The sequence below is a fragment of the Notolepis coatsorum genome, assembly GCF_963971535.1.
Source record: "Notolepis coatsorum genome assembly, chromosome: 1".
In the NCBI taxonomy this organism is placed as follows: Eukaryota; Metazoa; Chordata; class Actinopteri; order Aulopiformes; family Paralepididae; genus Notolepis; species Notolepis coatsorum.
This window is the reverse complement of record NC_140165.1, coordinates 246,830,378-246,855,455: the sequence shown is the minus strand read 5'-3', so window position 1 is coordinate 246,855,455 and position 25,078 is coordinate 246,830,378. Positions and strand designations below refer to the sequence as shown.

Here is a 25,078-nt window from a genome sequence, read left to right as displayed (position 1 = left end):
ATGTGTCTGTTTAACTAGTGGTGGCTTTTTCATGCTATAATCTGTCTGGAACACGTTTTAATTATTGAGGGAGTGTAGCAGTGGGCTGTGTGAAATGTTTAACTCTGGTGTTTAATTAGTGAAGATGATCTTTCATCATGCAGTCATGCAGAGGTCAGATCTGTTTGAAATGTCAACATCCATCAGAGCTCTCCCTCCTCTCTCTCTCTCTCTCCCTCCCTCTCTCTCTCTCTCGTTCGCTCCCCCTCTCTCTGTCTCCCTCTTTCTCTCTCCCTCTCTCTTTCTCTGTCTCCACCCCCCCTCTCTCTCTCTGTCTCCACCCCCCCCTCTCTCTATTTCTCTCTCTCTCTTCCTCCTCTCTCTCCCTCTCTCTTTCTCCATCTAATTCCCTCTCTTTCTCTCTCTCCCTCTCTTTCTCTCCCCCTCTCGCTGTCTCCCTCTTTCTCTCTCTTTCTGTCTCCGTCCCCCCTCTCTCTCTGCCCCCGCCTCTCTCTTTCTCTCTCTCTCTCTCTCTCTCTCTCTCTCTCTCTCTCTCTCTCTCTCTCTCTCTCTCTCTCTCTCTCTCTCTCTCTCTCTCTCTCTCTCTCTGTCTCTCTCTGTCTCCGTCCCCCCTCTCTCTGTCTCCCTTTCTCTCTCTCTCTCTCTCTCTCTCTCTCTCTGTCTCTGTCCCCCCTCTCTCTCTGCCCCCACCTCTCTCTCTCTCTCTCTCTCTCTGTCTCTCTCTGTCTCCGTCCCGTCCTCCTCTCTCTCTCTCCACTAAAATATATTCTACTCCTCCTTACACCTAATCAAAGCTAGAAATGCAGATGTGGATGCTAGTGCCAAGAGGATGACATCGACATGCGGAGCAACACGACTACATTTTAAAGGAACGTGCCTATATTATGGGAAATGGGCTTACCACCTTCTCCAGAGTCAGAGGAGAAAATAGACACCAACTTCCTCTAGCTTAACATTCCTTAAAAGCTTAAAAGGTGTTTTTAGGCTCGCTGGTCCGTATCCGCTTCCATTAATTTCCGCTAAGCTAGGCTAACTTGGAGCCGGATAGCTTTCTACTGAACGCACAGAGAGGAAATTGGTTTCTATCTTCTTGTCTGAGAAGACAGAAAAAGCACATTTCCCATAATAGTGGCGTGTTGCTTTACGATACGTTGAACTTGGAGCGCTCCCAAAACACGGCACCTCAAGAACGTGCTTCAGGAGGAGACGTGTTACTGCCGCCACCAAACCGCGGACAACTATTAAATAAAGATGACAGGGCATTCAAAGAAGCGTCCGGTGTGATCCCAGTCTTTAAGCGGCACCTCTCCTGGTTGTTTGAACACGCCAGGACGCGTGTAGCCTTTTTACAACGCATCCGCCTTTCCGGGTTCCCGTTTAGCGCTCTGATTGGCCGCTGACCTACGCTAGTACGCCCCCCTCGCTATGAGCGTAGCAGGAGGACGGACGCTGAAATCGAACAGCTGTTACCTAACAATGCCCGATGCAAAATGGTTCTCTCCTCTTTGTATACCTTTGTCCTCACAAGTATTCTGCCAGGGAACTTATGGACACGACAATAGTAATAAGTAATAACATTCTGCAATGTTAAATAACGTTTATCCATTCAAGTAGCGGTACTAGGTAGCTAGCCTAGCCGCAATGCTATGGTCGATCCCATTGCCGTTAGCATGTAAGCTAACAACAGCGTCTTATAACTACTACTATTGTCATGTCCATTAGTTACCTGGCAGAATACTTGTGAGGACAAAGGTATACAAAGAGGAGAGAACCATTTTGACCCGACAATAGTAGTAGTTATAAGGTGTTTGAGCTTGTAACGTTGTACATATTGTGTATACAACGTGAGTAGCTAACGTAGCTTAGCTTAGCTTGATAGGTTCGAAACCTAACAATGCCCGATCTAAAATGGTTCTCTCCTCTTTGTATACCTTTGTCCTCACAAGTATTCTGCCAGGGAACTTATGGACACGACAATAGTAATAAGTAATAACATTCTGCAATGTTAAATAACGTTTATCCATTCAACTAGCGGTACTAGGTAGCTAGCCTAGCCGCAATGCTATGGTCGATCCCATTGCCGTTAGCATGTAAGCTAACAACAGCGTCTTATAACTACTACTATTGTCGTGTCCATAAGTACTCGCGGAAACAGCTGTTCGATTTCAGCGTCCGTCCTCCTGCTACGCTCATAGCGAGGGGGGCGTACTAGCGTAGGTCAGCGGCCAATCAGAGCGCAAAAAACGGGAACCCGGAAACGCGGATGCGTTGTAAAAAGGCTACATGCCGCCAGGACAGACTGTCTACCACTTGTCATATTTGAGTTGTGTTGTTTCTATTTTCTATTCTATTATTCAGATCTACTACCATGGAGAACCAATCAGTGTCAACGTACATGTCACAAACAACACCAACAAGACTGTGAAGAAAATGAAGATTTCAGGTATTGAACTCAATATTGAAGTCAGTCAATCAGTCAGTCTCTTAGTCAGTCAGCCAGCCAATCAATCAATCAGTCAATCAATCAGTCAGTCAGCATGTTGTAATATATTGTTCATTGTTGTTGTTTAATATGCTGATGGGTGTTCTTAAACATGTGCTCTATTGGTACTTTATTGGTGCTTTATTGGTACTTTGTTGGTACAATAACAATATGAGTCACCCAGTGGTTGTTATTTTACCAATAAAAGGTCCATCAGTAGCTGAGATCTTCTCCTTACTAGATGTTTTCTGCTCCTTGGTTTGAAGGCAAAGTTTCCTCTGACCATAATGACCATACTGCTGCCATCATATGTTTCCTCTGACCATAATGACCATAATGCTGCCATCATATGTTTCCTCTGACCATAATTCTGCCATTATGTGTTTCCTCTGACCATAATGACCATAATGACTGTTTCATGTATTTCCAGTGCGGCAGTATGCAGACATTTGCCTGTTCAACACGGCACAGTACAAGTGCCCAGTCGCAACAGAGGAGTCAGAGTATGTTTCATTTACCCCTCTTTTACAAGACAACGGTCCTTTTACAAGACAAAAGTATTTTGAGACAAAATATCGATATACGGTATCCTGTTTTTGTGACGCACGCTGTGGCCAAAAGTGCTCTACAAATAACATTTATTATTGTTATTATTATTATTGTTCAAGTTTTCAAAAACAACCCATTGACAGACAGGAATATGCTAGTGTTTCTCTTATATTCTACTATGGCAGGCCATCACACCAAGAACAATATTAAAAACATTAATGTTAACAGTAACATTAAAACAATCCTATTTCAGTCAAACAAGTGTGTAACAGGCAGCCAGATCATCTGTCCTTCACTGACAATGAGGGAGCTATGGTGTAAAAAAAACAGGTATTACATACAGCATTGAGTAGAGCCAGAGAACATACTGTTACATACACGTTACAAACATAGAACCAGAGAACATACAGTTACATACATGTTACAAACAGTAGAGCCAGAGAACATACTGTTAAATACATGTTATAAACAGTAGAGCCAGAGAACATACACTTACATACACGTTACAAACAGTAGAGCCAGAGAACGTATGGTTATTCTATAACCCTAGTTACATGATACTGGCTGAGCGTCCCGCTCTGCCTACTGAGATAACCCCTTATCTCCACGCACATAGCGTGCACGAGAAATAAAAACAAATGCACCCACTTGCACGTGACCACGCCACTCCCATGTGCCCTATATTACACCGGAAGTGGTCACGCCTCACCCTTCCCAGTTCGATTTCCATAAGCGGAAAACATCCAAACATCAGGGCGCTAAGAGCGGGACGCTCAGCCAGTATCATGTAACTAAGGTTATAGAATAACCATACGTTACATATCAACTGGCCTCGTGTCCCGCTCTGCCTACTGAGATAAGGGCAGAGCAGACGCGTGGCCCGGACAAATGCACCCCCTGAGGGCCCGTAAGCCCCAGCCAGGGAGGAGGGGAGTCCCGTCCACCCGCCCGTCCTAACGAAGGGGGGAGGCAGTCAACTCCACCAAAGTGCGAAAAGGGGTGGAACCAGGCACCCCTGAACGCACAGCGCAAGCGGGACCACGTGTGACACAGCACCCCGCGGTCCACACCCACACACTCCCGCTAGCCCACCTGATGACGGGACGCAGGAGAGGTCCCGGACCTCAGGACTGCCTGGGAGTTTCACAGAACCCCCAGTCACATCCATGAGGTAAAACCTAACAAAAGGACTCGGGGAGGACCAGGAGGCCGCAGCACAAATGTCCTCCACCGAGGCCCCCCCTAATAGGGCAGCAGAGGCCGCCACACCACGAATGGAGTGCGCCCTGACGCCCCCAGGGGGAACCTGTCCAGCCAACGTGTAGCAAAGGGCAATGCCCTCGCACAACCAATGTGACAGGCGCTGCTTGGACAGCGCCTCACCCACGCGAGGGCCACCCTAACAAACAAAAGTTGATCGGAAGCCCTGAGACCCTGCGGGCGACTAAGGTAAACCCCCAGTGTACGGACAGGACACGACAGGTGAAGGCTCGACTCCAACCCACTAGCGTGAGGAGGAGGATGAAACGCCTGAATCACAATATGCCTGGAGCGAAAAGAGCTCCGGATATTCGTTGGCACGAAGACCGGATTAGGCCTCAGAGTCGCCCCGTTACCGGCCCGAACAGACAGGCACATGGCTCACCCACGCATTTAGCGGAGGTGCTGGTCCAAAAAAGGAACGCAGTCGTAAGACAGACGATCCAATGGCGCCTGTTCAAGAGGCCAAACGGGGCCATACGCCACCATACGCCACTTCCCAGCATAAGCCGCGGTAGTGGACAGAGCTCACGCGTTCCGGATGGCGTTAACCACAGAAGAGTCAAGACGCATCCCCACCAGATTCACCCTTTCAGCAGCCAAGCCTAGAGGCTGCCCCACAACAGGAGGCAGAACAGAGTTCTGCGTGCCTGAGAGAGGGCCCGCAGTGACCACGGAACAGGCCACGGCGGGGCCACCAAGAGCTGAATCAGGGCCAGGAACCACACAGCTGAGCCCCGGCCCGGCGCGACCAGGATCAAAGTCCCGCGCTCCTGACGTACCCGCCCAAACAGCTGAGCTATCAGGTGTATGGGGGGGAATGTATACAGAATCCCGGGCGGCCACGGATACATTGAGAAGGCATCCACCCCCAGAGAGGGGTTGTCCTTCCGACTGACCGAGAACCACAAGGGGCACTGGTGGGACTGTCTGCTCGCAAACAGGTCCACCGTGGCCTCAACGAATCGGTCCCAGACCTGTCTGACTATGTCTGACACACACCAACGAGACAACAAGCAGTATCACACATGCCATTACCAATGCCTGCTTAGTGCAGGCCCTACCTGTGCGCGACTTAGCTCGACTGCTAACCGTCGTGCGATGTCCCTCGGTCCGCTGTCATGAGATGAGGAAAACACAGGATAGGGCCGTCGTGCTGTCAGGACATGCCGAGAAGGTTCCGGGGGCTGGCGAACTTCTGGCGAATTCCCAACATTGTGTAATTTCACCTTCTGCTTCATAACAATCTCCAGTTCTGAAGTGCATCTAGCTGCTTCCGCGTTTGGAAACTAAATGAGGAAGGGTGAGGCGTGACCACTTCCGGTGTAATATAGGGCACATGGGAGTGGCGTGGTCACGTGCAAGTGGGTGCATTTGTTTTTGTTTCTCGTGCACGCTAGGTGCGTGGAGATAAGGGGTTATCTCAGTAGGCAGAGCGGGACGCAAGGCCAGGTGATATGTAACCTATGTTACATACATATTACAAACAGTAGAGCCAGAGAACATACAGTTACATACATGTTACAAACAGTAGAGCCAGAGAACATACAGTTACTGTACATACACGTTACAAACAGTAGAACCAGAGAACCTACAGTTACATACATGTTACAAACAGTAGAGCCAGAGAACATACAGTTACATACACGTTACAAACAGTAGAACCATTTTTTTAATATATAATTAATATGAGATATTGCTGTTTGGTAAATTACAGTATGAAACACGGCTTGGTTATGATGTGTATCTGTTGTTTGTAGGAAAACTACAACTGAAATGGAGGATAATGTGTTATAATGTGGTCATTTATACTTAAAGGTTATTTACAGATAAAGGTTATTTAAAGGTACTTTAAATACAGCTTTGGTTGTTTTCAATGGGATCAAGAGGTATTTACCATGGTGTCCATGGTAAAGTTACAGTGAAATAGGCCAGCTTAGTTTACTAGCTTAGTTTATTAGCTTAGTTTACTAGCTTAGTTTATTAGCTTAGTTTACTAGCTTAGTTTACTAGCTTAGTTTATTAGCTTAGTTTATTAGCTTAGTTTACTAGCTTAGTTTACGATCTTAGTTTATTAGCTTAGTTTATTACCTTAGTTTACTAGCTTAATTTATTAGCTTAGTTTATTAGCTTAGTTTACTATCTTAGTTTACTATCTTAGTTTATTAGCTTAGTTTACTAGCTTAGTTTATTAGCTTAGTTTATTAGCTAACGCCGTGATGTCAGCTAGTCTTCCTGGGGTCTGAGTATCATGCTGAAAAGGAAAACAATGTGTATCTCACATAATGTGCAATACTGGTACTCTGTCACTCGTGCCTTATCTTTCTACTTTATTTATTATTCTGGATTCTTTATTTTTTTGGCATTAAACATGTTCTTAATATTATAATTTTAGTCTATAATTAGTGATTTTGTGTGAAGGGTGGACTAGCAAAATAAGAACATTGTACTGTGTAACTGTCTGTAAACGGTTTGTTTAACTGTGCATTATGACAAATTAATATATTGAATCTTGAAGAATCCTGAGTGTTGTTTTTGACTGTCTGATGACCTCTTGCTGCTTTCTGTTTTATCCTCAGCGATGTTGTGGCTCCAAGCGCCACTTTCTGCAAAGTCTTCACCCTCACACCTTTCCTCTCCAACAACCGGGAGAAACGTGGCCTGGCGTTGGATGGAAAACTCAAACACGAGGACACTAACCTGGCCTCCAGCACACTGTGAGTGTGTTCAATTACTGTCCAGAAGCAGTTGAATAATACCGTGCGCAAGGCAGATAAACTGTGGTGCAGATGAACATGTTGCTGACATGGTTTCTATTTAATTACATTTCAAATCTGTATTTTTTTCTCGAGAAAAGCTTTGAGGTTTCCCTAATTTCCAATGCTGTTGAGATTGCAGGTGTATTAAAACAGGCAAAAAGAAACATAACATAAAGATAAGGGGGGGGGAATCTGTTTAGATAAATTAGACATTAACACTTTCAGTGCCGTTCACGTAGATCTACGGTTCTGTCATCCGATCGTTGAGTGCCGGAAACGTAGACACAGTATTTCTTTTATTATCTATATCCATTCATAATTCAGCGGGGCACCTTATGCAAACTGTACTGAGTGTGTCTAAGCTGGCAGACGGTATTATACCACCATCTAACGCCTTCGGCCAGTAATGCACCCGGTTAGAAATGGGTTTGTTTATTTTCTATACCGAGCTGCGGCGTGGGGGCCTAAACACTCCGGCAAAACACACGCTTATAGGGATGGCTTGGACAACTGACCCCGCCCGCCCGTTGAAGAGCAATATGCCCAATAACGTCGGAGGCACGATCGCTGTGGATAACTGGAATGGCGATGAGATTATTGGATTCTTTTTTTTTCATTACTTCAGAGACCAGGGCCCTCATTCATCAACGTGTTCTACGCACAGATTTGTGCTTACCCTGTGCGTACGATCATTTCTAAGCAAAGAGTGGGATTCATCAATTTCAACTTGAACTTGACTTCGTGCTTATATTTACGCACAGCTCGGACCATGCGTACCTGGCGCCCAGTGGTAGAATATATTATTACAACAAGGAAATGAGCTTCTGTGCATAATAACACTGGATGTTCTGTATGAACCGTAATTCATTATAGTTCATTGTAAAATAGCAACAGTAGTGTAATTATGGTCAAAACCCTATAAATAGCATTTGGAATAATAGATCTTTCTCTCAGAATGAATGCAGCATGGTTTATATAGCGTTATCGGAATATACGGGGTGTAGGCTACTGACTGACTGCGCTCCGCGTAGCTTGATTGATTGATTGATTGAAAAGTTTATTAACAGATTGCAGAATGGGTACAGTACAGTACAGCTCAGTACATACAATTGTTAAGGGGATGCAGACCAGAGAAAGACTTTCGTCTTGTTTACATCAGGGTCCCCCATTTTCAATTCATCATAAATCATAAAGCTCAACTCGTTATTATTTTGCGCACAGACCGCCGAAACACGGGAACGTTTTGATTATATTTAAAAGGCTTTACGTTAAACGAAACAAGTGGAATTTCGAAGCTGTAAGCAGAATACAAGTCATATGAATATAGTGTTCTTCCCCCTTTTTACTGTATAAGAAAGAATAGAAAACGCATTGCAATGACACCAGATAGTGGACAGACTATACGATGGGATTCAAGTTCATGTATTGAAAGGCAGGCTACATCATACATGCAGTGAGATTCATTGTTCTTGTATATGCTCTCGTATTATTGTTTATATAGGCTACCCAATACTGACATCAACATAGATTGTAGTATGCCTCTAGAAATCATATGCAGCAGGTAGAAAATTGACGGGAGATCCATCGCGATTTGGAATAGAATTGAGGAGAACTTTAATCCCTGGGTATTAATCAAACAACACGGGAAAAGGCAGTCATATTCCAGCGCGGTCTTTATTAGCCGACAACAAAATAGATGCCTCTAAAAATCATATAGCCAATCGAACACAACTAATAAAGGCATTCATATTACAGCACGGTTATAATGACACACAACCAACGCCAAACAGTGGTCAACGAACGGTCTTTATTAGTATTTTGAGCTGTCCAGGCAGAATTGCAGCAATGGTCTTAGGGAGCCGTTGATATCTGACATCACCGTTTACAAGTCTGCCTTTTATTTATCCCATAATACGCGATAGTGTCTTCTTGGTTCGACAGCAGTGAACAATCTTCGTGGAGTTTCTCAGAGTTCCGCTCGGGTCAGTCCATTATTTCACATCCCATGGGAGGTGTTTCCTCATTTTCATGACCATATATGGATAATCATGCACGAGCATTGACGGTAGAACAAAGTGGTATTCATCAACACGGAGGAGCATAGAGCCTGCGTACGCACGTGTGATGAATCCCGACTTCCCTGTGCGTACACTGGTTCTACATTCCGTGCTTACGTGTGGAAATAGAACATGTTCTACGCACACATTGATGAATGAGGGCCCAGGTAAGGACACTATATATGAAAGCTTGCGTTGATCTGATATTTATTTTGACTGCGATTGAAGCTATATGCGTTTATGTGTCTGGCTGTTCTGCCGTTGGGATGCAGGAGGGGGGGGGGGGCGTGCCGGTCTAAACCACATTGCATGCGTGCACCACAAAGGTTAACACTTTGATTGCCGGAAAACGCTTTTTCACGTCATTCAGAGCCATGCTAAAGGTGCCGAGGACGCCGTAACTCGTCTTTGATATCAATATTTAAAAAATCTGTGATCGAAATCATATTTTCTTTCCGGAGCCCTGAGATGTGCTGGTGGGCTCCCACCAACTGTCTAACGGTTCGAGAGCGCCATCTGGTGGCCGATCGGCAGATCAGCCAAGAGGGAGGGGCGCCCCAAACAGGAAGTGCTCATCCATATGAGCTCCGGGCACTCGCGTCCGGTAGCCGGACTCCATCTCAACACACTGGATGATCAATCGCTCGCCCTAACTCAATAAACAACGTTATTTGGACGTATATAGTATTATACAAGCTGGAAATGGTTCATCAGGATAAACATCCCATAATCAAAAACGGTCTACACCACGCTGATCGTCCAACGGCGCGGGGAAGTTACGGTAAGATTCAGCGTTATTTTTGAACGTGTTCCATATAAACTGTTATGATGAACATATGACCCACACTAGATGAATGATATAACGCTGCCCACGGAATTATAAATGATCCCCCGCCCATCCGGTCATCATCAGATCATACGTAGATCATTCTAGAAGTACGTCCAATTGAAATTTTTTATATCGCCCTGATTGCCATCAAACTGTATTTCATCATCAATATAATGCATTTGGGGCTATAGATCACGTTCTGGAGAAAGCTGCAGAAAGAGATGAAAACATACTTATACATGATTAGACCATACTTTACTATGAATATGTGAATGAAAAAGTTTAACGTTGCTACACAATGAACAATACATATAGGACTTTGAATGGGCCCTAATAATGGCAATGTAGCAATAGAATTTAAAAAGTTATAGCCCTGCAAAGAAGGGGAATTTCTCCATAGACAAATAGAGCCGGCAACCTATGGTATATAATGAATTTAGCCTTAGGCAATCAAAGTGATAATAGTGATGATCTAGCGTTGATTTCTGGAAGATCCGATAATCAGGCGAAAAATGACAACGTGTTTATTGAATTACACATAAACACTGTTTTCGTGTATTTTCCCTGGAATTGCTCAGAAGCAGCCGGACTATATGTTCATATTCAAAACGGTATCAAACGGAAATGTACGGATGAAAAAATAATCTGTTTTTTGCACGTTGACCAGAAGTAGCTCAATGAGACTCGAGGGCGTTATTAGACCCATAGCGATACTATAAAATATAGGTTTAGTTCTACAAACTACAACTACGTTTACATGGGATTAATGGGCGGCACGGAAGTGGTCACTTCCCGGAAGGGGCGTGGCACTCAATGTGTTAAGAAAGATCAAAATTAAAAACAGTTACAAACTGAAGCAGGGAGGTTTGTCCATAGGATGGTGGGGTATTGATTTTTACGAGTTGAAGATCATTCCAAGAACCTGAGGCATTAAAACAAAAGGCTGACTTTCCATGTTCAGACCGTGCTCTGGGGACCTTAACACATTGGGTGCCACGCCCCTTCCGGGAAGTGCATCTGGCCTTGCCGTCCATTAACCCCATGTAAGCGCTCACCTTGTTTGTAGAGCTAAACCTATATTTTATATTATAGCTATGGATCTAATAACACCGTCGATTGTCAGTGAGTTGCTTCTGGTCAACGTGCAAAAAACAGATACTTTTTTCATCCGTACATTTCCGTTTTATACCGTTTTGAATATGAATATAGTTTGGGTGCTTCTGAGTAATTCCAGGAAAAAGACGCGAAAATAGCGTTTTAGTGGAATCCACTTATCACGTTGTCATTTTTCGCCTGATTATCGAATCTTCCTGAAATCAATGCTAGATTATCATTATTGTGTCTCCTCGTGCATACATGAAATGGGCCCTGGAGCGCGGCGCTCCCCCCCCCCCCTCCTGCACCCAACGGTAAACAGCCACACACAACACACACAGACAGCTTCAATCACAGGAGAAAAAAATATCAGATCAACACAAGATTGGATATATAGAGTCCTTACCTGGTCTCTGATGTAATGCAAAAAAAATTATCCAATTATCTGATCGCCATTCCAGTTATCCCCAGCGATCCTGTCTCCGACGTCATTGGGCATTGCACATGAACGGGCGGGCAGGGTCAGTTGTCCAAGCCATCCCTACAAGGCGTTAGAGGGCGGTATAAGACCGTCTGCCAGCTCAGACACATTCAGTACAGCATGCACAAGGTGCCCCGCTGAATTATGAATGGCAATAGCGAATAAAAGAAATACCGTGAGAAAAACGTAGATCTACGTTTCCGGCACTCAACCGTCGGGCGACAGAAACGTAGTTCTACGTTAACGGCACCCAAAGGGTTAAGCATCAGACAGTCATTTGAGCATTTAAAGATAAACATATACCAATTCTGACTGAGAAGACCAACCCACTTTATCATACAGGATGCAGTGGTGAGTAGCATATCTATCACCAGTAATACATCTGAGATAAACCATAATGAACCATATCTACCACCAGTAATACATTTGAGAGCATAGGAGCAGCATTTCTATAAATCACAATCTCACAGTGACTATGACCACAGGCTACCATAAGACAAGTGTCAAATGGTTGACTGTGGTTAAAAACAGTGAAATCAAAGGTAAATCAAAGGTAAATCATGTGATAATGTTTCAGGTTAAGAGAGGGCGCCAACAAGGAGATCCTGGGCATCATCGTTTCATACAAAGTGAAAGTGAAACTGGTTGTGTCACGAGGCGGGTATGTATGAACTAACACTATGCTAGCTAACATCACCATAACACAGCATGTTAGCTTGTTGTCCTATTGAAATATTATGGTTGTGTCTCAAGATGGGTATGTATGATCAAATACTATGCTAACTACATCAGACTCTAAGCTAGATATGTAAAAGGTGAAAGACACTCACAGCCATGCTGATTTAGCAAAATGACATCCAGCCATATTAGTTTGAAACAACTTTTAGTCAGGGGAGTGTCATGGTTTCTCCATAGAGCTCCAGTATACTTTTAGTCAGGGGATTGCCATGGTTTATCCATAGAGCTCCATTATACATTTGGTCAGGGGAGTGTCACTGTTTCTCCATAGAGCTCCATTATACTTTTAGTCAGGGGAGTGTCATGGTTTATCCATAGAGCTCCATTCTACTTTTAGTCAGGGGAGTGCCATGGTTTCTCCATAGAGATCCATTATACTTTTAGTCAGGGGAGTGTCACGGTTTTTCCATAGAGCTCCATTATACTTTGAGTCAGGGGATTGCCATGGTTTCTCCATAGAGCTCTATTATACTTTTAGTCAGGGGAGTGCCATGGTTTCTCCATAGAGCTCTATTATACTTTTAGTCAGGGGAGTGCCATGGTTTCTCCATAGAGCTCTGTTATACTTTTAGTCAGGGGAGTGCCATGGTTTCTCCATAGAGCTCCATTATACTTTTAGTCAGGGGATTGCCATGGTTTCTCTATAGAGCTCTATTATACTTTTAGTCAGGGGAGTGCCATGGTTTCTCCATAGAGCTCTATTATACTTTTAGTCAGGGGAGTGCCATGGTTTCTCCATAGAGCTCTGTTATACTTTTAGTCAGGGGAGTGCCATGGTTTCTCTATAGAGCTCTATTATACTTTTAGTCAGGGGAGTGCCATGGTTTCGCCATAGAGCTCTGTTATACTTTTAGTCAGGGGAGTGCCATGGTTTCTCCATAGAGCTCCATTATACTTTTAGTCATGGGAGTGTCATGGTTTCTCCATAGAGCTCTGTTATACTTTTAGTCAGGGGAGTGCCATGGTTTCTCCATAGAGCTCCATTATACTTTTAGTCATGGGAGTGTCATGGTTTCTCCATAGAGCTGCATTATACTTTTAGTCAGAGGAGTGTCATGTTTTCTCCATAGAGCTCCATTATACATTTAGTCAGGGGAGTGTCACTGTTTCTCCATAGAGCTCCATTATACTTTTAGTCAGGGGAGTGTCATGGTTTCTCCATAGAGCTCCATTATACATTTGGTCAGGGGAGTGTCACTGTTTCTCCATAGAGCTCCGATATATAAACAAGAAACCCGTCTATTGGAATATTCTGGGTGTGTCTGGAGGTGGGTATGTATGAAACTCACAGTCTACCTTTCAGGTGGACGATCTCACATGAGATAAGAATTTTGAGAATTTAACATTCTAATGATGACGTCAGAATGGCTATTGACCAATGAAATATAGAATAACAGTAAGAGGACGTCTTCTCACGGGAGTCAGCGTCTGGGAGACACCCCACCCGCCGTCTCCTCATTGCTCTAGATTGAAAGCTATTGAGTGGTAAAATTCCAAGACAGAATTCTGAGAAAACATTCCAAAATAACACACACCTGGCTGAAAGGGTTAATACTGCAATGTTATGAATAATTTCACGTGGAAAAATGCTGATGTAAAGTAAAGGATGTACATTTTTGTTATTGATTGCAGGCTCTTGGGAGATCTTGCGGCGAGGTAAGCTTTCATATCCAGTAATATCACTATAGAGATCACCATCTCTACTGCCGGTATTAGCACTACGGCAAACCCTGCGGTGTCAGTACGGGTCAGCCGGGGGCGTGCGGGGCCCTTTCTGGAGAGCATTAGAGAGAGAGAGGATTCTATGCTGCTTTCATAACTGAACAAACAAACTGAGCTACTGTACCTGGAGAGTTATCGACTCACTGTTGACGTTTACAGGAGCCGTATTTTGTAACAATGTTTGGTAAATTTAAGGTGCTATAGAACTTTTTATGTAGAGTAATAATTTTCTAAAAAAATAATACATCCACAGAGCTTTTAGAAAGGTGTGGAATAAAAGTATTGCTTTCCTCCCACCAAAAAAGTATTGATTAATGAATTGATCGTTTAAAAATTGTTGCTTGTTCCAAAATGAATGTTGTTGTTTACATGTTGCATGCATGTATCCCCTCCATACTTCCCATTTCCAAATGTGGAATGCACCTGATTGGATAAAATGACAAGCTGGTGCTCTAGTGCGACATCTAGTGGCTGAATGTTATCTAGATTCTATAGCACCTTTAATTACAGGCTCTGCAAATGTAAACAAATCCCCCTACTTCAAAACAGCGTAGTACAGCTTTAACACATTCAGCACTCTAAATCAGCGTTCTAAATCATCATCCGGATCATTCTAGCCGTCCCTGGCTCGTTTGTATACGTTGGAATTGCAATGCCGATCGAATATCACCAGGTGGCAGTATCGTCTGTGTCTGAACTGGAATTGCATTGGCGTGGATACACGTTTTCCTTTTGGTAAGGGCTCCTCCTCCTGCTTGAACAGAGATTCACATTCGCTTCGGCACATTCCGTTGCCGAAGCGTATTTACCATCGAAACGTGTATAGACATATACACTGGTAATCGCGATGGCGAGGCGATCACTTGGAATTATTCTTTTTGGAATACCTTATGTGTATTTTACCGAACCTTCTATCGATCACAGTTTTGTGTTTTACCGGACATAAAACATGCTCGACAAACACGATCACGGTTTTGAGTTAAAACGATTTTGTGAAGGTACATGGTATATGTCTTTGATTTGGGAGTATTTGGGGTTACAGGGGATCAACCAGAGCGGTTTGGGCTTATTGCATATAACGCGTTTTTTCTTGCGATCTATGGAAAAATACTGCATTATCTTGGAAATGCGCAAAGTTTAGCGTGTAATAAACTACAAACTACAGTGTGTAGAAACAAACTCTTTGTGTGTTTGTGACATGTTTATAATACACACTCCATGTTGTGAACAGTTTCATTTGAAAAAAATATATATATATGGCGGGTGTATTTTGATAGAAAACAGTTCCTACGTGAACAGGACTAGAGGTGGTACAGATGCTTCACTATTGTAACTGTTAACATAACATCAGGTTTAAGATGCTTCCTCACAACCCACTGCTGTATAATTAAAGGGGCACTTCACCAAAATAACAATGCTGATTTATTTTGCACATAATCTCACATAATGTGTGAGATTATAAGAAAAATAAATCAGTGTTGTTTTTTTGGGTGAAGGGCCTCTTTAACCCTTTCACTGCCACACTACCAAAGGGTTAACCATTTCACAGTGACAATACAGAAGGTTAACCCTTTCACTGCCACACGACAAAGGGTTAACCCTTTCACAACCACACTACATAAGGTTAACCCTTTCACTACCACACTACTGTGGTAGTGAATGGTTAACCTTCTGTAGTGTGGTAGTGAAAGGGTTAAAAACATCACATGGCCACCTGGGGGCTGAGTGAGAGAGAGAGGCAACTTATCACCATGGTGACGGCTGAGTCCTCGTTGTGTTTTAAATGTCCTGACGAATGTACCAGTGATTGAACTGTTTTCCAGCGACGTGTCGGTGGAGCTGCCCTTCACGTTAATGCACCCCAAGCCGCTAGAGGAATCACTCTACAGAGACGGTACGACACGCCACTCCCTCTCTGTCTGATGTCTAATGTGTGTCGAGCTTTACTCAGAGAAACAACATCTGTCTGGGAAATCACCACATACGTCTATGGTAGGGGTTCCCAAACTTTTTCAGCTCGAGACCCAAAGGAGAAATTTGGTGTTTCCCTGGGACCCAAACTTACAAAAATACATCATGAATTGCCATAACATACATTTATAAACTACTGATAAAGAACACAACAAACCATGCATTTCAAATGTATATGAAATGTATTTATTTAATTATAAAAGTACATCACAGCAATAATCAGAGTGTAATGTTAAGTTGCTCACCACCTCATAACATATACATACAATTTTGTAACACTTTTAAATGAACAAACATGTTCTACTCTCCTTTCTATTTCTCACCCCTTTTTCAACTCTCCATTTCTTACCCCCTCCCTCCGTCCCTCAACCTTAAACCCCAACATTGAGCAACATTCTGATAAATTTGTACTGACTTATTTAAAAATTCTACTGACCTGACATCATGCTAGAAGGGGTATAATATTTAATCTATGGCACAATGAAATCTAATGAGGGGTATGTGGCTGGTTGAAGTTTTCAACCAGCAGATCTATTCTGGGCTTGGTTTTTGAAAGTGCTATTCTGAGGTCATGCTGAGCATTTAGTCTGTTTCTGTATTTGTTTTTCAGGTATGCTAGAGTAGAAAACCCAGATTCACATAAGTATGTGGTGCCAAACTGAATCAACACATCTACAGCTTTTTTATTTAAAAAAAAAATATATATATATATATATATATATTTATAATAAAAGAAATACATTTTTTATTGGCGACCCAATAAAAACGGCTCTGCGACCCTAAGTTTGTGAAACGCTGGTCTATGGTAATGTGAGCTGCTCTTTAACACTAGAACAGCCATGGAGAAAATGTCACTGATTCCCGCCGGAAGGGGTCAGATGACCCCACAGCTTATATGAGAAATATGAGAAAAATAAACAGTGTAAACTATATAATTACCTCTTAATATAAAAATATGAGGTTTACCACAGGTTTGAGTGACAAAAGAAATTATAATAATAATAATAAAAAAAAAATTATTTCTTTTCTTTTTTTTTTTGGATGGAAGAGCCACACATTGACAGGTAAAGAGCCACATGCGGCTTGCGAGCCATGGGTTGGCCACCCCTGCGCTAGACGCTCGCAAAGTGCTGTGACTTTCCACATATATATTCCATATATATGTGGAATAACGTTCTAATTACATTTTCCTGGTCATGCTGAGCATTTAGTCTGTTTCTGTATTTGTTTTTCAGGTATGCTAGAGTAGAAAACCCAGATTCACATAAGTATGTGGTGCCAAACTGAATCAACACATCTACAGCTTTTTTATTTAAAAAAATAATATACATATATATATATATATATTTTATAAAAAAAAAAAAAAAAATTATTGGCGACCCAATAAAAATGGCTCCGCGACCCTAAGTTTGGGAAACGCTGGTCTATGGTAATGTGAGCTGCTCTTTAAGGATAGAGTTTACTGGCAGAATATGTTGCAACATGGAGAGACCTATAAGTTACAGCAAAGACCCTATAGACTAGATTTCTGTAGAATGACGTGTTGCAACATGGAGAGACCGATAGTTTACAGCAAAAACAGTGAACGTAGCCTAAGTTTTTCAATACTAAAGCCATTGTTGACTGAAGAAATCATCAATGAAATCATTTAACCAGACATTATTCACAGAGGCAGACAACATAGCCTTTGATTAAGGATAGAGTTTACTGGCAGAATGACATGTTTAATTTCAAACCTTTATTTAAACTCGAAAGGCAACTGAGCTTTCCCTCATTTACAGTCACGTCGAGTGTACAGACAGAAATAAGCAAAAAAAAGGCATATAATATCACTCGTCATATACAATCATAACAATAGGAAGTAGAAAACCATTAGTAATCATTCTACATCTAATAGGAAATCATTAGTTATCGTTCTACATCTAATAGAAAATCATTAGTTATCGTTCTACATCTAATAGAAAATCATTAGTTATCGTTCTACATCTAATAGAAGATCATTAGTTATCTTTCTACATCTAATATAAAATCATTAGTTATCTTTCTACATCTAATAGAAAATCATTAGTTATCTTAAAGTTTCTACATCTAATAGAAAATCATTAGTTATCGTTCTACATCTAATAGAAAATCATTAGTTATCGTTCTACATCTAATAGAAAATCTTTAGTAATTATTCTGTCAGACAGACAAACATCACTCATAGTTCTGTGTAATCTGTAATGCCATCAACAATTCTAGCGCAGCTGAGTGGCGCAGTGGGTAAGGCACTCGCCACTAACGCAGGAGATGCTGGTATCGAGCCCAGCTCTCAGCGTTGCTACCGGCTTGGCCGGCCGTCATACTAACACAATTGGCAGTGTTAGAGGGTGGGAAAGCCGGTGGGTGGGGATTGGACGTTGTGGACAGCGACTCCTACAGGTCGGTTGGGTGACGCCGGTGCAGCGGAAACAGGAAGTATCGGGGGCAGCGTGAGCCTCCCACGCGTTACTCCTCGCCACTGAGAGTTCGAGCTGCTGCGGTGAAAATATGCTACAGGCTGCCTCCTCGTGTACCGGAGGGGACACATGATGCAAGGCTTCTATCCTCACTACAGCCGACCAGTGGGAGGCATAGTCTAGCAACGTTCAAGACAGGGGAGGGAAGAATTGGAAATACGAAATTGAGATGGGAGAAAAATTGAAAAATGGGGAGAAAAAGTGGATAAAAAAAAAGAATTCTGGCCACACCTGACCTTGTATACTGTGACCAAGAGGGGTACTTTTGCCTAGAGGCTGTTGCTGTTTGACAGCATTACATACAGTATTCTACATTTAAAGGGGCACTGGGTGAGTTACATGTCAGATTATCACATGTTGGTGAGTGTTACGACCAAGCCTATGTGACTTGCCCTAAGGCCTCAATTGTCACAGGAATATGGCTCGTTTTTACCCGGTAGGCCTTGGTTGTAGCGTGGTGGATAACAAGGAATCAGACAAGTTTTACCAAAAATGACCATATTTATTTGAGCAACTATCTAAATGACAAACAATTATGGAGTGCTGGGTGCTCCAGCCTCTATGGTTCAGGATATAAGTAACACAAAATAGCACATGGCCAAAAATATAACAAAGAGCAAAATGGCCAAAATGGTGAGAGCACAAGGTGAGAGCTGGTAAGCGACTCTGGAGACAACTGCAGACTGCACTCTGGTCTGTTTAGGCAGGGCGTGGAGCCTGATCACCACACCTGTGTTCAATTAGGAAAGCAGCCATTTTAATTACAAGGAAGACAGCAGAAAGGAAACAGTGTGTCAATCACAAACCACCAATTAGTGACACCACACTTAAACCACAATGCGAATATACACCACAGACAGTAAGTATTCCCTCCACCATGTGAAAGTACACATAACAGTGAGTTACATGTCAGATTATCACATGTTGGTGAGTTACATGTCACAACAGAACACGTTGGTGAGTTACATGTCAGATTATCACATGTTGGTGAGTTACATGTCACAACAGAACACGTTGGTGAGTTACATGTTAGATTATCACATGTCACAACAGAACATGTTGGTGAGTTACATGTCAAATGATCACATGTCACAACAGAACAAGTTGGTGAGTTACATGTCAGATTATCACATGTCACAACAGAACACGGTGAGTTACATGTCAGATTATCACATGTCACAACAGAACACATTGGTGAGTTACATGTCAGATGATCACATGTCACAACAGAACATGTTGGTGAGTTACATGTTAGATGATCACATGTCACAACAGAACACGTTGGTGAGTTACATGTCAGATTATCACATGCCCTCATCACAACAGAACATTCTACTGTTGTAAATCCCTCTGGATTATGGATAATATTTCGCTAAGAGCCTAAAATGTAGGATTTTAACAGCGGTTCCGCTTCTTAATGATTCTTAATTTTCCTTGTGTCCTTCTTCATCTTCTAGACAGAGCAATTTTTCAACAACGTCCTCTACATACCTATGTAGTATCTGGCTATACAAAAACAATTAACGTGTGTGGTTAAAGTACACCTTACATAAAATAGAATATATACATGTATTCAAATTCCACAATGTATACAAAACCAATAACAATCTAATAACAGTCTAATGACAGTCTAATAACAGTCTAATATCAGTCTAATATCTAATAACAGTCTAATATCTAATAACAGTCTAATAACAGTCTAATAACAGTCTAATTATTACGGTCCCCCCCCCCCCCCCCCCCCCATTCAGAGGTTTTTCCCTGCCCCGATCCCCCCTCCTGCTCCTCCTACTCCCCCCTCCCCTCCTGTCCATCCAAGGACTCATGAACAGCCCCCTCCTTTTCACAGACTGCTACCTCCACCTGCTGGACATTTATTTCCACTACTCCTCCTCCACTTGTATGTCATTAGGATGTCTGCATTTATGTGTTTTCTTCCCATAGTGTTATCCCTTCCTTTGTATCGGTAACCCAGTGTGCTCCTGTGCTTTTGTCAAGTGTTTAGTCTGTTTTTTAGTGTGTTCCCCAGTGTGTTTGGCCTTGCGTTGTCTTTAGTCTTTTACCCCAGTGTGTTCAGTTTGTTTCCCTTCTCAGGTGTGTCTCGTTCCCAATCACCCTCATGTTGTTAATTAGTCTGTCTATATATGCTGTGTGTTTTCCTGTACTCCTTGTCGGTCCATTGTTTGAGCCTACACCCTTTGTATGTAAGTGTTTTCTAGTGTTAGTGTTTTTTGTTGTTCTACCATCTTTGTTTTTGTGTACAGTTCGTCTCGTTTTTGTTAGTGTTTTATTTGTAGTTAGATTGTGTTTTTCCCTACCAGCTCTGCTGTGGTTTTTTAGTTGTTGTTTTGTAGTTTACCCTCTGCCGGCCATTGCTGTGCCTTCCTTATTTTGTGCTGAAGTAAAGCATTATACTTTGACTTCACCCCTGGCTCCGTGTCTCGTTGTTGCCTATTGCCTTCTCCTCGTCCTGTTCTGCGTTTGGGTCCTCCACTAACACTAATCCCTAACACTAATATCTAATAATGTCTAATAAGAGTCTAATATCTAATATCAGTCTAATAACAGTCTAATAACAGTCTAATATCTAATAACAGTCTAATATCTAATAACAGTCTAATATTTAATAACAGTCTATCAGTCTAATATCTAATAACAGTCTAATATCTAATAACAGTCTAATATCTAATAACAGTCTAATATCTAATAACATGTCTAATAACAGTCTAATAACAGTATAATAACAGTCTAATATCTAATAACAGTCTAATATCTAATAACAGTCTAATAACAGTCTAATATCCAATAACATGTATACAGCACGTATGGCTCTAACGTAAATGTTGTTCTGTTTCTTGCAGCTCCAGATGAGGAGCCTATTGACACCAACCTGATCGAGTTTGACACCCAGTAAGAAGCTCCTCTCTCTGCCTGGGACGGGAATAAAGGCCTGGCATGGAATGTGTAGAAGGGTGGTCACTTAACCTTCTGTGTATTGTTGCAGTGAAAGGGTTAACGGTTTGGTAGTGCGGCAGTGAAAGGGTTAATGGCCAAGCTGCAAAGCAGGAAATAACTACGTCTTCCAAAATGTATGATTACAAATTATATGATTTTTTAAATCTCTATTTAAAGGTAAGGGTTAGGTTAAGGTTGGGTTTAAGGTAAGGGTTAGATTAAGGTTAGGGTTAGGGTTAAGGTAAGGGGTAGGTTTATACACTTTTTAATTCCGAGTTCCGGCTTTACAGCTTGGCCAACAACCGTTTAGAATGCCCATTATGTCATCCATGTTGGAAGAGACACATAGATATCTATGTGTTGATATATGAGAAATATATCAACAGGGCGGCTAGGTGGTGCAGTGGGAAAGGCGCTCGCCACCAACGCAGGAGATGCTGGCTTCGAGCCCAGCTCTCGGCGTTGCTACCAGCTTGGCTGGTCGTTCATACTAATACAATTGGCAGTATTAGGGGGTGGGAAGCCGGTGGGTGGGGATTGGACGTTGTGGACAGCGACTCCTACAGGTCGGTTGGTGCGCCTGAGCAGTAGAATCAGGAAGCGGCGAGGGCGGCGTGTCCCTCCCACGCGTTACTCCTCGCCGCTGAGAGATCGCGCTGTGCAGGTGAAAAGATGCGACGGCTGCCTCCTCGAGTACCGGAGGGGACACGTGATGCAAGGCTTCGTCCACATTGCAGCCGGCTTGTGGGAGGCATGGCCAACAGCGTTCGAGACAGGGGAGGGTAGAATTGGACAATACGAAATTGGGGAAGGGAGAAAAATAGAAAAATGGGGAGAAAAAGTAGATACAAAAAAAAGAGAGAAATATATCAACAGAAACATACTAATTTGGTGTCCTATTACTGGATCTTTTTATTTTTTATTATTATAATTTTTTTGCCTGATTTTCTATCCTTTTCCCCCCAATTTAGTCGTTATGCCAATTCCCCCCCTCCCCTACCTGGTCGTTGTGCGCATGTTCCCCCTACTGGTCGGTACAAGGGAACCCTGAAGTCTACCACATGCTTCCTCCGACACATGCGGAGACAGCCAGTGGCTCTCTTTTCACCTGGCAGCGAGGACTCTCATTGGTGAAGTGTAACACGTGGGAGGTCACACTGCCTTCACCACTTCCTGCCTTTCGCTGAGCAGGCGCCCAGACCTGACCTGTAGGTGTCGCTGTCCACAACGCCAGATTACCACCCACGACTTCCCTCCCGCTAACTCAGCCAAACGAGTTAGTATGACGATCGGCCCAAGCCGGAGGCAATGCTGACTCCGGGAGTCGAGACCGCAGCCTCTTGCATTGGTGATGAACGCAATCTCCGCTACGCCACCCGACCGCCCCCCCTATTACTGGATCTTGTAAACAAGTTACAGTGGAACAGTAATATCATGCTTTTACAGTTTTGTACCTGCTCTACCACTGCACAGAAGTTAGGCATTTTCTTTCTAATCTGGTTGTCAGTGGTTACAAGCAGCCATGTTGGAATAAATATAACTACACACACATTCCATGTAAGTCCTCTATTGTAATGTTCTATCTGACATGTTGGTAAATAATTAGTAATTCATATGATGTAACTCTAGAAACAGGTCTTTATTCTGATGTAACTCTAGAAACAGGTCTTTACTCATATGATGTAACTCTAGAAACAGGTCTTTATTCGGATGTAACTCTAGAAACAGGTCTTTATTCACATGATGTAACTCTATAAACAGGTCTTTACTCATATGCTGTAACTCTATAAACAGGTCTTTATTCACATGATGTAACTCTAGAAACAGGTCTTAATTCGTAACAGATGTAACTCTCAAAACAGGTCTTTATTCAGATGATGTAACTCTAGAAACAGGTCTTCATCGATATAATGTAACTCTAGAAACAGGTCTTCATCGATATAATGTAACTCTAGAAACAGGTCTTTATTCAGATGATGTAACTCTAGAAACAGGTCTTAATTCGTAACAGATGTAACTCTCGAAACAGGTCTTTATTCAGATGATGTAACTCTAGAAACAGGTCTTCATCGATATGATGTAACTCTAGAAACAGGTCTTTATTCATATGATGTAACTCTAGAAACAGGTCTTCATCGATATGATGTAACTCTAGAAACAGGTCTTCATCAATATGATGTAACTCTAGAAACAGGTCTTTATTGATATAAAGTAACTCTAGAAACAGGTCTTTATTGAGATGATGTAACTCTAGAAACAGGTCTTAATTCGTAACAGATGTAACTAGAAACAGGTCTTAATTCGTAACAGATGTAACTAGAAACAGGTCTTAATTCGTAACAGATGTAACTAGAAACAGGTCTTAATTCGTAACAGATGTAACTATAGAAACAGGTCTTGAAATGTGGGTGAAGTTAGATTTTTGAAAGTGTGTATTTACATGGTTAAATATGTGAATTAACATTAAATCTAAAGCTCAATATCACAAAACCACTCTTGAAGGTAGATAGAATCTTCCAAGCTCAGGCTCTGCCTAAGTGGTTAGAAGGTGGATCTGGTGTTAACTTTAACACTATAAACACTGTGTGTAGAGAAAGACTGTTTTACCTTGACGACAGAGCTGAAACGCTATGTCTTACTAGTTTATACATACAAACAGTATATACATACAAACAGCCTCCTCCCCCTGCTGCCTTGTCAATAATACATGTCTGACTTCCTGCTGTTTCACTTCCTCTCCATCTCTATGCATTAACAGGCTGATAAGCACAACTCTGAATAATTGATGCAGTGTAGTTTTTACATGGAGTGGACTCCCTCTCTTTCTCTCTCTGTCTCTCCCTCTCTCTCCCTCTCTTTCTCTCTCTCTGTCTCTCTCTGTCTCCCTCTCTGTCTCTCTCTCCCTCTGTCTGTCTCTCTCTCCCTCTCTTTGTCTCTCTCTCCCTCTCTTTCTCTCTGTCTGTCTGTCTCTCTCCCTCTCTCTCTGTCTCTCTCTCCCTCTCTTTCTCTCTTTCTCTCTGTCTGTCTCTGTCTCTCTCTCCCTCTCTTTCTCTCTGTCTGTTTCTCTCTCTCTCTCTCTCTCTCTCTCTCTCTCTCTCTCTCTCTCTCTCTCTCTCTCTCTCTCTCTCTCTCTCTCTCTCTCTCTCTCTCTTTCTCTCTCTCTCTCAGGCTTCCAGGACCATTAAGACAGATTATTGGAATGTGCTGACTGACCATTTCATATGTAATGCCATAGTGCAGTCTACCAGGTCCCTTCAAAGCGTTAATTGAAGCGGTGCTGGTTACATGAAGTTGACACACTGTTGACGTGAGGAGGCATTCATTAAGCATTACATCACACGATGGAGTGTGTTATAGGAATTAGATCACGCCTAGGGGTGGTTTTTAGGCCCGACGCGCAGCGGAGGGTCGTTAGACCCCCCTAGGTGTGATCTAATTCCTATAACACACAACTTCAAGTGATGTAATGTCTTTTATACAATGACCCAATTCACCCAACCTTATTATTATTATAAACACACAGTAATTGAAGCATAATGGAGATTTATTCAAAAACTAAAAAAGTTGATCCCAAAACAGAAAACGTAGATCCAATGGAAGTCATGCTTGATTGATTGAAAATGTTATTAACATATATGACATACATGACATACAGATAGACAGTACTGCTACATCTATACAT

The 25,078-nt window shown here is 42.5% G+C and overlaps 1 protein-coding gene across 1 annotated transcript in view; it reads left to right on the top strand.

The window, feature by feature from the left end:
* Positions 1-25,078, top strand: part of arrb1 (arrestin, beta 1) — a gene marked incomplete at both ends in the record, with an annotated part of 145,909 nt that overhangs the window by 117,974 nt on the left and 2,857 nt on the right. Inside the window, 7 exons of the mRNA XM_084321664.1 lie at positions 2,359-2,443; positions 2,913-2,985; positions 6,871-7,008; positions 12,090-12,173; positions 13,883-13,906; positions 15,796-15,866; positions 21,303-21,351. Coding sequence (XP_084177790.1) covers positions 2,359-2,443; positions 2,913-2,985; positions 6,871-7,008; positions 12,090-12,173; positions 13,883-13,906; positions 15,796-15,866; positions 21,303-21,351 — 524 coding nt within the window. The remainder of the gene's footprint in view (positions 1-2,358; positions 2,444-2,912; positions 2,986-6,870; positions 7,009-12,089; positions 12,174-13,882; positions 13,907-15,795; positions 15,867-21,302; positions 21,352-25,078) is intronic.